The sequence below is a fragment of the Dipodomys spectabilis genome, unplaced genomic scaffold (genome assembly GCF_019054845.1).
Source record: "Dipodomys spectabilis isolate Male_0828 unplaced genomic scaffold, ASM1905484v1 ptg000363l, whole genome shotgun sequence".
NCBI lineage: Eukaryota > Metazoa > Chordata > Mammalia > Rodentia > Heteromyidae > Dipodomys > Dipodomys spectabilis.
The window spans coordinates 2,455,072-2,468,303 of NW_024871040.1; the positions used below are offsets into that span (position 1 = coordinate 2,455,072).

A 13,232-nucleotide genomic window follows, 5' to 3' on the forward strand; every position below is an offset into this window, starting at 1 on the left:
ATATTACAAGAGCCAAGTGCCAGTGGTTCGTGCCTGTAATCCTAGCTACCCAGGAGGCTAAGATCTGAAGATTTCAGCTCAAAGCCAGCCAGAACATGAGACTCTTCTCCAATTAACTACCAAAAAGCCAGAATTGGAGCTGTGTGGACCAAGTGGCAGAGTGCTAGCCTTGAGCAAAAAAACAGTGACAACCTTTAGGCCCTGAGTTCAAGCCCCAGTACAGGCACAAAAAGATAAAAAACCAAAAAAAGAATTCTAGTGAATCTTTCACATTCTAGTTTCTCAAATTATATGCAAGTGGTATTTTCTTCATATGAGCACTTAAGAAGATCCTCCCTCCCTGCTCTTATCCCAAGAGGCAGGCCCACCTGAGAGATGCTCGATACACTGCTGGTTTTCCTCTTCAGGGTGCCTTCCTGACAGACTGTCAGTAGATTGCTGGGGAGGATGGAGCGGAAGTCATTGAAGGAACGCCTTCGAATGCCTTCAAGCTCTTCTGGGACTCGAAGGGAATGAGGAGGGACTTTGGGAAAGAGCTTTGAGAGGAGAGATTCTTCTGTGTTGCTGTAACGTCCAAATGCTCGAGAGATTCCTATCAGGCATGGGATTGCATACTTGCAAAGGTATTCTAGAAAATAAAGGGTGAATGTCACCAGAGGAGGAGATAAGTTACCTGTGAGAGTCATACTGTACTAACTTGTGGCGCTGGCTAACATTTCACTACCCACCCACTGAAGACTGAGAATAAGCTAAAGTAACAGGGAGGGTCAACCCTGAAGGCTAACATAATGATATTTTAAGCCTGTTAGTACCAATAATGTCAGTCGGGGTCTCTATCAAAACTTCTTGCCTTGGGAGGTCTTTATCTATTCATGGCACATTAAAATCAGTAATATAGCTGGGTCATGTTACCAAGTTCCTTGACTATCTAGGATCATATTGGTAGCTTATAAATACCAATGGGGAAAATATCTCTTGGAAATTAACTAAACCACTTATACTTTACCCAAAAGAATGAAATTATGTCTAAAGGCACCTGGCATTTGTGTACAGATTGTACACAAGATCCCAAATAGCCTCTCAGTATATAACAAATGTAAAATTTTCATGTTTCAGGTGCATATTAGGTACCAGAGAAAAGAGCAAAGACTAGGGGGCAAAAATCCACCCACAATGGGCTGGGAAGTTGGCTCAGTGGTAGAGCGCTTGCCTTGCATGCCTGAGGCCCTGGGTTCGATTCCTCAGCACCACATAAGCAAAAAGAAAAAAGCCGGAAGTGGCACTGTGGCTCAAGTGGTAGAGCGCTAGCCTTGAGCTGAAGAGCTGAGGGACAGCGCCCAGGCCCAGAGTTCAGGCCCCATGACTGGACCCAAAAAAAAAATCCACCCACAAGTCACAGAAGTTATTCTTTGACTAACCATGAAAAGAAGGGGAAGGAAAAGGGAGAGGGGGGAGGGAACAAGTGAAAGGAGAGGGAAAAAGAAGGGAGGAGATAGGAGAGGAAGGGGAATGGGAAAGAAAAGAAAGAAAAAAAACAGATAAAGATTTATAATCATACCTTTTTCTTGAATCTCCAAGGCCTGGCACATTCCCAGAAGGACATGCAAAACCTGCAAAAGTGCCTCTAAAATCTGCAAGAGTAAAGCAAACAAAATAAACAATTTATTAAAAGAATCAGATAAATATCACAAAACTAAAAAATTTGACGAAGCTTTAGGCATTATCCAGATGAATCCCATAATCTCCCTCCACAATGGGCTATGCCAAGTGGCCAATTAGCCAATTTTCATGGACAGAAACTGTCCCTTTCCAGACTTGTAACTTAGCTCCTGCTAACAATGAACTCATGTTGATCCCTTGAAGCTTACATCCATGGCCCTTGGGACCATTTCTTCCTCCATATTCTCTTAACAGATGATAGGTTCCCAAATTATCTCCTTTTACAACTAAAAAGTCCTAGTTCCATTCACCATTGTTCTTTTTTTTTTTTGTGGGGGGGGGGGTCTGGTTGTGGGGCCTGAACTCTGGGCCTGGGTGCTGTCCCTCAGCTCTTGCGCTCAAGGCTAGCACTCTACCACTGGAGCCACAGTGCCACTTCCAGCTTTTTTTTTTTTTTTTTTGCTTATGTGGTGCTGAGGAATCGAACCCAGGGCCTCATGCATGCAAGGCAAGTGCTCTACCACTGAGCCATCTTCCCAGTTCACCATTGTTCTTAAATGATAAATCTAATTAAGAAAAAACTTAAACTGTGATGGTATTCTTTCTCAACTGCTTTGTTTTTTTGGGGGGGGGCAGGGAATAGTATTGGGACCTGAATTCACTGACTCATGCTTGCTAGGAAAATACTCAATGACTTAGAGCCTCTGTTCCCCTCCCATTTTTTTTTTTTTTTTTTTTTTGCCAGTTGTGGGGCCTGAACTCTGGGCCTGGGTGCTGTCCCTCAGCTCTTCAGCTCAAGGCTAGTGCTCTACCACTTGAGCCACAGCGCCACTTCAGGCTTTTTCTGCTTATGTGGTGCTGAGGAATTGAACCCAGGGCCTCATGCATGCAAAGCAAGCACTCTACCACTGAGCCACCTTCCCAGCCCCTGCTTTAGTTATTTTTTCAGATAGGGTCTTTTGTTTTTTGCTCTGGCTGGCTTCAGACCAAGATGATTCTACCTAATCTTCAGTACAGACATGACTCATCATACCTAGCTTATTTGTTGTGATGGGGTCTTGCCAACTTTTTGCTTAGACTGGACTCAAACTAAGACCTTCTTCTATCTCTGGAATTACACAGGCCTAGTTCTTATTCTTTCTTTAAAAATAAGTATGAACTACATGTTAACAGCAAGTAAGTACTCAAAGGTAAAAAGCTTTGGCAACATAACAAATGCTTTTCTGTGAACAATGTCTATCTAGAAGGAAATAAGCTTTTACTATCTTTTTTCTGCCTGCCTTACAGGGCTTTGAGGAATGTTGAATAAAAGATTCATGAAGGATACTCTTAGGAACAGAACACAAAAGCGCAATTGCCTATGTGCATTTGATCATATAAAACTGTATTTATTAAAATGAACTCCAGGAAATGGAAATAAGAAGTTTTTTCTTTGTTGCTGTTTTTGTTTCCTTTTCTTTTTGTTTTGTTTTTTCCTTTGTCTGACTTTGGAAGGGTAAGGGGGGCACAGAAATGGAGGGACAACGGGTGAACAACATATATAGCGCTAGACATAATGTTGAATGAACCATACAACTTGTAGGCAGGGATGGGAGGGAAAACTGTGAGAGAGCAAAGCAAGGGGTGATATTGTCCAAAAAAAATGTACTCTTTACCTGACTTATTTAACTATAACCCCTTTGTACAGCACCTTTATAATAACAAAAAAAATTAAAAGAAAAAAAAAGACTCATGAGATTCTAACAAACACTGTAAGTTGAAAAGCAAGTATGAAACAATTCCTAGGTCTACCATGAACATAGAAAAAAAATCAACACAAACAATCACTTCGAGATTCTTTTTGGTCTAATAGCCATGCACAAAATCCCATACACTTACCTCATCCCTAAGTGAGGGGTCCCTAAAAGCCACATCAGACAGCAAAGTTACCAGGCAGAAGCTGAAGCTCTCTGCAACAGGGAGGGCGCCTGGGAGATGTGAAGACATGAATCAGACTATCAGAAACAAGATACTGGGTCAACATGCTGGCCATCCAATTAACTATATTCCTCTCTTACATGGCCTGCTAGGGGACTAGCTTCTACTGTCTGGCCTCACTAAGTCTCAATAAAACAAATATGGCCACATGTTTGCTTAGACATACTTCTACCTTTCTTTTTTTAATAAAATGTTTTGGTTCAATAAATTTAAATGCTTCGTGAGTCAATTTATAGTTTAAGATTACAGCTTCTCACAAAGCAGTGTCTACTTCTTACTTCCTAAATAAAAGTGAGAAATCAATCTTGATAGACTGATTGGCACATCTGAAAGACAACTGTCAAATGCATATCAATAATATTTTATTTTATTTTTGGTCATGGGGCTTGAACTCTGGGCCCGGGCGCTGTCCCTCAGCTCTTCCACTCAAGGCTAGCACTCTACCAATTGAACCACAGTGCCACTTCTGGTTTTCTGGTGTTTAATTGGAGATAAGAGTCTCATGAACTTTCCTGGGCGGGCTGGCTTTGAACTGTGATCCTCAGATCTCAGCCTCCTGAATAGCTAGGATTACAGGCGTGAGCCACCAGTCCCGGCTTCAATATTATTTTAAAAGAGAACAGTATGCTTATATTTTCTTTTCTGCTTTGTTTTGGCAAATGGGGAAAATTATAGCTTCCAAAGTTTTTCTTTATTCTTTAAAACCTTCTTTTTAAAAATTATTTTATGTTTTGATTCTTGGGAATTGACAGAGCCTTACACATGCTAAGCACATCCTCTATAAGTGATTTATACCTCAGCCACGCCTCATAAGCTTTTAGTTCTCCCAGTGCTAATCCTCTTAGCAATGAGACTATTAGAAGAGCCCTACAGGCTGGGGGGAGTGTTATCTAAATGACCGAAAATGAACTAGGTGCTGGTGGCTCTCTCCTGTAATCCTACCTACTCAGAAGGCTGAGATCTGAGGGTCATGGTTCAAAGCCAGCCCAGACAGCAAAGTTTGTGAGATTCTTATCTTCAATTAACCACCAAAAAGCTGAAAGTAGAGCTGTGGCTCAAATGAAAAAGTGCCAGTTTTAAGCAAAAAAGCTAAGGGATTTATACCCTGAGTCAAACCTCAGTAACCCCCCCCCCCCAAAAAAAAAGTTTTAAAATGCAATCCTAGATCTTCTATCTTGTACATGTCAGATTTACTGGAGGCTTGTTAAAACTCAGACCATCCATGTCCCATTCCCAGAGTTTCAAATTACTAGCTCTTACATAGAGTTTGAAAATGTGCATTTCTAACATGTTACTAGGTAATGCTGATGCTGAGAAATACTGTTCTAGACTCTAACAGAGTAATACCACCTTGAAAAACAAAAGGGAAAAGAAAAAAAATAAATTACTGCTTCCAAATAGGAAACTTAAAAGAGCAGATGGCGTAGCTCAGTGGTAGAACATGTTTGGCATATAAATCCTTGGGTTCCATCCTCAGCACATAGACATACAAATTCTGGAAAATTATTTATCCTAACAGTATTCTAAATAATGTTGTTCGTTCTAACATAAATTCATGCATATAAAAATTATCTTTGTTTTGTAACTAAAACCTACTCGTAGCTGCTGGTGGCTTCTGCCTCTAATTCTAGTTACTTCGAAGGCTGAGATCTGAAGATCTCAGTTTGAAGCCATTCCAGGCAGTGCAGCTCATGAAACTCCTCAATTAACACCAAAATGAAAGAAGTGGTAAGCACCAGTGGGAGGTTGGGAACGTGGATTAGTGGTAGAGTGCTTTCCTAGCATGCATGAAACCCTGTGTTCAATTCTTCAGTACCACATAAACAGAAAAAGCCAGAAGGGCTCAAGTGGTAAGAGTGCTAGCTTTGAGCAAAAGAAGCTCAGGGATTAGTGCTCAGGCCTCAGGCCTGACAAAAAAGAAAAATATAAAATAAGATTGGAAAAAAAAAAGCTAAGCCCTAAATTCAAGCCTCAGAATTGGCACAAAAATAAAGCTGGGCACCAGTGGCTCATGCCTGTAATTCTAGCTACTCAGGAGGCCGAGATCTGAGGACCGTGGTTAAAAGCCAGCCTGGGCAGGAAAGTCCATGAGACTCTTATCTCCAATTGAACACCAGAAGACCAGAAGTAGCTCTGTGGCTCAAGTGGTAGGGTGCTCACCTTGAGCGGAAGAGCTGAGGGATAGTGCTCAGGCCCAGAGTTCAAGCCCCATGACTGACCAAAACAAAAAAGAATTGGCCCAAAAACAAACAAAAAATACTAGTGTCCACTTGTCTTCAAATTAGGTGAAACAATGCTGGACACAGTCATCCAACTTTTAGGTAATGGCACTCTATTTAATCTATATTCCTTCAAATCATGGAAGACATACAATTTGAGATCTATGAGTTTTAGGCATGGCAGGTCACTGGAAATACTGAAAAACAAAGATAAAGAGGAATATAGTCACAGGAGGATGTTTATACCAGCAAAATAGGTCATTAGCCTACCTAACAAATTATGCCAATGCTACCAATGTGAAAGAGAAGCGTCTGTCTCTATCCCTCTACTTCTTCTTCTTTTTAACAGCACTGGGCCCAAAGTAGGGTCTTGTGCTTATTACACAAACAGTGCAGCACTGAGCCACTTCCACAGCTACATTCAAAATACAATAAGCCTTTCAGAGCTTTAAAACGTTAGAGGTATGCCAACCTGATTTTGGAGCCTTGGAAATTGGTATAAGAACATCTGAGTTCTAAGTGTTTTCTTGGTTACAATACTTGGCACACAGTAGACACGTGAATATTTCAGAAGTAGGAAAATAAGGAAGGAGAGCAATGGCGAAGAGGAGGAGCAGAAACTATCTCACTTTGTCTCTAAATAAAATACCAGTTGAACAGAAATATACATGGAATTAGTCCATTTCTAAAGATGCAAAGTTTAATTAAAACTTAATAGCAACAAAATAAAAAAAACTATTTATGGTGTACTTCCTAACTGAGTCTACACCATCTATTTAGAACACGTGTCTAAGGACAATCTGACTGGTCGGACAACGGGCATATAGTCAATTCTGGCCAATGGTATATGAGAAAAGGTAGGTTGCTCTTTCAGAAGAGGCAAAAAAAAAAAAAAAAAAGCTGCAGCCAGGCATGCCTTCTCCCTTCCTCGGCTCTTGACAACAGGACACTCAGCCCACATGCTATAAGCAGTGAGTAGTTACACAGCTAGGAATGAGAGCAGTTAAACCTGTTTTAACTGGTGCATTAATATAAAGCAACACTTGATCCTTAAAGATGCTGAATCTATTTGTCCTTGCATTCAGAGAACACATTATATGAAATTACCTCTGCCTTTCCGAGCTGTGCTTTCTTCAACCCAGTACACTTTTGGAAGACCTCTGAGGAGTCGAAGAAGGTAAGGAACCACACAATCTTTGTGCTTTGGGGAAAAAAAATAAATGTTATAAACAACAATAGGATTTTTTGCACAGATTAAACTCAAAGCATATCCATATTGATATATCCATATGCATCTCAAAATTCTCCAGAGATAATGTAAAAGCACTCAGTAAGTACACATGCATCCTGTTTCCACACAGCAGAGTCCAGAAGATGTTATATCAGCCTGCATCAAAGAGGCTGAAGAGAATAGCTAAATCTGCCTTCCGGAGCTGAGTATCTAGGCCTCCTCTGGGGAATGGCCTCCTAGGAGGCATTCTCCAGAGGTATATGTATACACACATTTAAAGCTGCCTTCAGCGAGAGGTATATAGATTCACCCAAACTACCCAGGATAAGATTCTTGCGACTGGAGAGGAGTTTGTCACAAGTATCTCAGCTTGATTTTTTTTTTCTGTTCATATCCCTGTGTTCCTTTTGTAAAAACTCCTGCTTCATGTTTCCCCTTAACACCTTTCAAAGTTGAACACTGGAGTTCACGACCAACATCAGTCAAACGAAAAAAATTACTTTCCTCACATTTCCAAATGAACCAATAATAAACAGCTCCACAGTCTTCCAACATTGATTTGGGGGGGACTACTTCCTTTATTTATAGCTGCTCCAGTTGAGAATTAGATAAGCATGTTCCAGAAATGGGTAATGGCTATTCTAAATCATAAAACAAATAAAAACTCATGAGATGGTTTTAGAAACATGGCTGCAAGTTTTGATGTTCTTCTCAACCAAAGGTAGAATCTAATACATCACACCCTTTGAAAAGGAATCCCTTAGTGACTGGCAATGCAGCTTCTACTTGGTTCTTTCTCAAGACACTAGGTGTGATATTATGACAAGGCCCAAGGCCTTGTCAGAATAGAGAAGTCAGAGAAGTCAGATACATAGAGGTAAGCCCCCAGACATATGCACGAACCAGTCTTCAGGAATTCCAACCCCTAATGTTTTCTTTTATCTTTTTCTTTGACAGAGGATCTCACTATGAAGCTCTGGCTAACCACCTGAGTGCTGAAATTGCAGGTATGTTCCACCACTCCCAGCTTAGCCCTCTGATTTCAAGTGTCCCCAACTGTTGCTCAATGGAATAGAGAGTGTCTCTTCTAAGTTCTATCTAAATATAGATTCATTAAAAAAAAAAAAAAAGGTTCTGCTGGGCACTGATGGCTCATGTCTTAATCCTAGCTACTCAAGAGGCTGAGATCTGAGGATAGTGATTCAAAGCCAGCCCAGGTAGGAAAAGTCTATGAGATTGTTATCTCCAATTAACTATCAGAAAACCAAACGTGAAGCTGTGGCTCAAAGTGGTAGAGCACTAGCTTTGAGCAAAAGAGCTTATTGACAATGCGCAGGCCCTGAGTTCAAGCCTCATCACCAACCCACCCTCCCACCCAAAAAAAAAAGTTCCTGTAAATGATATTAAGCTGGCTAGAACATCTGTCCAAGATTCTAGTAACCAAGATGCACAAACCAAGATGCACAAACTCACAGGGTTTGCATTGTATATTCCCTGTAAAAGTTGTTACCCACTACTTTGGCCACATTGCTGCCTGGATAGCCCAGGGACTGTACACAAAAGAAGGCCACACTGGAAAGAGTCATGCAATGCCAACATTAGTTGAACCAAGAGAATGACAGTCTGTAGGGTATTCTCAGAGAGCTGAGGAAGCATGGTGCACGTCTCTCCTGTTAGCCATAAGATTGAAAGATTGTGGATCAAAGCTAGCCAGGACAAAAAAAATCCGTAAGATTCCATCTACAATCAACTAGCAAAAAAACTGGACTAGAGGCATAGCTGAACTGGTAGATTACCAGCCATAAGCAAGCATGCCAAGCAAGCTATGAATTCAAGCTATCACAACAGAAAAAAAATTGCCAGAGTATTTCCAAGTTTAAAGAGAAATAGTTAAAAATTATTTTCTTCCCTCCATAATTCATTTCATATTTATGGAGGATTTGGCATAGAGAGAAGAAGAGGGGCCAAGGATGTAGTTTAGTGGTAAAGTGCTTACTTAGCATGCACATGGCTCTGGGTTGCATCACTAGCATTAAAAACACACAAAAAAAAATAGGAAAAAAGGACTGGGAAAGTGGCTCAGTGGTAGAGTGCTTGCCTTGCATGCATGAGGCCCTGGGTTCGATTTCTCATCATCAGTTAAGCAGAAAAAGCCAGAAGTGGCGCTGTGGCCCAAGTGGTAGAGTGCTTGCCTTGAGCTGAAGAGCTGAGGGACAGTGTCCAGGCCCAGAGTTCAGGCCCCACGACCAGCAAAAAAAAAAAGGAAAAAAATAATTTTCTTGTTTTGCACATTTACATATCACTACAGCTAAAAAACTAAAATGAAGCTATGCATCTTAATTTTGGTTTCTTATGTAATCTTGGTCAGATAACATAAATATTTTTGGTGGAACAGTGTTTCAAACCTAAAATCCTACCTGTTTAGGAGGCATAGATGAAGGATCATGTTTTGAGGCCAGAATGTGCCAGAAACGTTTGCATAACTCTTTTTTTTTTTTTTTAAATTTTATTTTATTTGTGAACATACTGTACAGAGGGGTTACAATTACATGGGCAGGATAATGCGTACATTTCTTACCAAGCATTGCAGCCTCGTCCTTTGGTTTACCCTTCACATCCCTTCCCAGCCTCCCCCCTCCCCCCCATGCATAACTCTTTTAAAACTTATTTACTTCTCTTTTTTCTGTCAGTCCTGAGGCTTGAACTCAAGGCCTGGGAACTGTCCCTGAGCGTCTTTTTTTTTTTTTTTTTGGTGGGGTCCGGTTGTGGGGCCTGAACTCTGGGCCTGGGTGCTGTCCCTCAGCTCTTCAGCTCAAGGCTAGCGCTCTACCACTTGAACCACAGCGCCATTTCTGGCTTTTTTCTTTTTGCTTATGTGGTGCTGAGGAATCGAACCCAGGGCCTCATGCATGCAAGGCAAGCGCTCTACCACTGAGCCACCTTCCCAGCCCCCTGAGCGTCTTTTGCTCCAGGCTAGACTAGTGCTCTACCACTTGAGCCACAGTACCACTTCCGACTTTTTCTGTTTATGTGATACTGAGGAATTGAACCCAGAGCTTCATGCATGCTAGGCAAGCACTCTACCACTAAGCTACATTATCAGCCCTATTTACTTCTTTTTTGTTCCAGTATAAACTAATGGCCTGGAACTCTCCCTTAGCTTTTTCCACTTCAAAATGGTGATTTACTGGGGCTGGGAAGGTGGCTCAGTGGTAGAGTGCTTGCCTCGCATGCATGAGGACCTGGTTTGATCCCTCAGCACCACATAAGCAGAAAAAGCCAGAAGTGGCGCTGTGCCTCAAGTGGTAGAGCACTAGCCTTGAGCTGAAGAGCCAAGGGATAGTGCCTAGGCCTAGAGTTCAGGCCCTACGACCAAAAAATAAATAAATAAATAATAAATGGTGATTTACCACTTGAAGCACACTTCTATTTCTGGCTTTTTGGTGGTTAATTGGAGATAAGAATCTCATGGACTTTTCTGCTTAGGCTGGCTTTGAACCTTGACCCATAGATCTCAGCTTCCTGAATAGCTAAGTGGCATGAACCTACTAGTACACAGCTATAAGACTATGTCTTTTTTTTTGGGCGGGGGGGGCAGGGGTCTGGTCCTGGGGCCTGAACTCTGGGCCTGGACACTGTTCCTCAGCTCTTCAGCTCAAGGGTAGCGCTCTACCACTTGAGCTACAGCACCACTTCCAGCTTTTTTCTTTTTGCTGATGTGGTGCTGAGGAATCGAACCCAGGGCCTCAGGCATGCAAGGCAAGCGCTCTACCACTGAGCTACCTTCCCAGCCCAAGACTATGTCTTGATTAATGGTTGGGTGCTTGTCATCTCAAGTTACTGGGGAATGACTAGATACAGTGGCACATGTCTATCATCACAGCAATGCATGGCAGAACAAATAGGAAGATCACAATCCAGGTCAGACTGGGCACAGAGTGAGGCCCTATCTCAAAAAATAACCAACAGAAAACAAGCTTATGGAGTGGCTCAAGTGGTAAAGTGACCACCTAGGGAACTGAGTTCAAACCCTAATACTGCCAAAAATAAAAAAACAAAAAACAGCATTTTCCCCCCAAACTATAAATACTCTGACATATCTAAGTGTTCGTCTCTCATGCCTGTAATCTTAGCTACTCAGAAGACAGATCTGTAGTAGTTCAAAATCAGTCCAGAAAGAAATGTCTTCGAGATTCCATCTCCAAAATAACCAACAAAAGCTAGGCTGGAGTCAGGCACCAGTGGCTCTACCTGTAATCCCAGCTACTCAGCGGGCTGAGATCAGAAGATGATGGCTCAATGCCAGCCTGGGCAGGACAGTCTGTGAGACTCTTATCTCTACTAAACTACCAAAAGCCAGACGTGGAGCTGTGGCTCAAGTGGTAGAGAATGAGCCTTGAGGGAAAAAAAAAAAAAAAGCCCAGAGACAGCATCTAGGACAGTACACACACACACACACACACACACACACACACACACACACACACACACACACACACACACACACACACACACACACACACACACACACACACACAGCTGAGCAGGAGGCATGGCTCAAATGATAAAGTATCAACCAATCAAGCAAACTGTGGTACTATGACAGCCAAGCAACCAAGCATGAGAGAACTCAAGGCCCTGAATTGAAGCCATCCCAGCAGAAGGAAAAAAAAACTCTGACAAGAGCTGGGGAGGGGGGAATAATGGCTCAATTGTAGAATGTTTGCATAACGTAAGATGTAAGGCACCAGGCTTAAACACCAGCAAAAAAAATTTAAATACTTGATCAAAAATAATATTGTTTAAGGCTGAGAAACTGGCCCACTCCTGTAATCCTAGCTACTCAGGAGGCTGAGATTTGAGGATCATGGTTCAAAGCCAGCCCAAGAAAGAAAGGTCATGATTTTTTTTTTTTTTTTCTGGTCATGGAGCTTGAACTCTGGGCCTGGGCAGTATAACAGATAAAATGAAAACAACACAAGGTATTTTCCGTAGTAATTAGAAAGCTGGTCTTTTTCTTTTTTTTTTTCGGTTGTGGGGCCTGAACTCTGGTCCTGGGCACTGTTCCTCAGCTCTTCAGCTCCAGGCTAGTGCTCTACCACTTGAGCCACAGTGCCACTTCCAGTTTTCTGAGTAGTTTATTGGAGATAAGAGTCTCGCAGACTTTCCTGCCCGGGCTGGCTTTGAACTGAGATCCTCAGATCTCAGGCTCCTGAGTGGCTAGGATTACAGGAGTAAGCCACCGGGGCCTGGAAAAGCTGATCTTTAACTGTATTTTTTTTGTCTTTTCTTTTTTTTGGTACTGGGGGTTGAACCCAGGACGTTATACTTGCTAGGCAAGCACTTTGCCACTGAGCTACATCCCAGCCCTCATCTTTAATCTCTATAGAAAATATATTGAGCTGGGTGCTGGTGGCTCATACCTGTAATCCTAGCTATTCAGGAGGCTGAGATCTGAGGACCGTGGTTCAAAGCCATCCTATACAGTAAAGTCTGTAAGACTTTTATATCTAATTAACCATCAGAAAACCAGAAATGGTGCTGTGACTTAAAGTTGTAGAATGCTAGCCTTGAGCAAAAGAGCTCAGGGACAAGGCAGGGCCTAGGCCCAGAGTTCAAGCCTTATGACCAACAGAAAAAAAAAAAAAGTATATTTAATGCCAAGTACCAGGTGCTCACATCTGTAATCCTAGCTATTCAAGAGGCTGAGATATGAGGATTATGGTGCAAAACCAGCCTGGGCAGGAAAGTCCACAAGACTCTTATTTCCAATCAACACCCCGAAAGCTGAAAGTCAAGCAGTGGCTCAAGTGTTAGAGTGCTATCCCTGAGTGAAAAAGTTCAGGGATAGTTTCTAGGCCCTGAGGTCAAGCCCCAAGACTGGAACAAAGAAAAAGAAAAAAGAAAAAAATATATATATATAAAGTTATTTCTATCACAGTTTTGAAAAAGATGGCTTTATGCCAAAACGATCTTCAGTGATTTTTGTCCTTTTAGAAGGAAAAAAAAATGATACCTTCTAACTGAGCAATATGCCTAAGCCTGCTCTGGAAGACACACTGTTAACATCTCAAAGGAGTTTCCTTTCTACAAAATAAACAAATAAATTACCTTTTTAAAAAAACAACATAATATAATCACAAGGT

The 13,232-nt window shown here is 41.7% G+C and overlaps 1 protein-coding gene across 1 annotated transcript in view; it reads right to left on the reverse strand.

Moving 5' to 3' along the window:
* The window catches only part of Pi4ka (phosphatidylinositol 4-kinase alpha), a 136,809-nt gene that overhangs the window by 109,782 nt on the left and 13,795 nt on the right, over nt 1-13,232 (reverse strand). Inside the window, exons 3-6 of the mRNA XM_042666171.1 lie at nt 6,963-7,056; nt 3,538-3,626; nt 1,559-1,631; nt 369-628 (exon numbers count right to left, since the gene is read on the reverse strand). Of these exons, the coding sequence (XP_042522105.1) occupies nt 369-628; nt 1,559-1,631; nt 3,538-3,626; nt 6,963-7,056 (516 nt within the window). The remainder of the gene's footprint in view (nt 1-368; nt 629-1,558; nt 1,632-3,537; nt 3,627-6,962; nt 7,057-13,232) is intronic.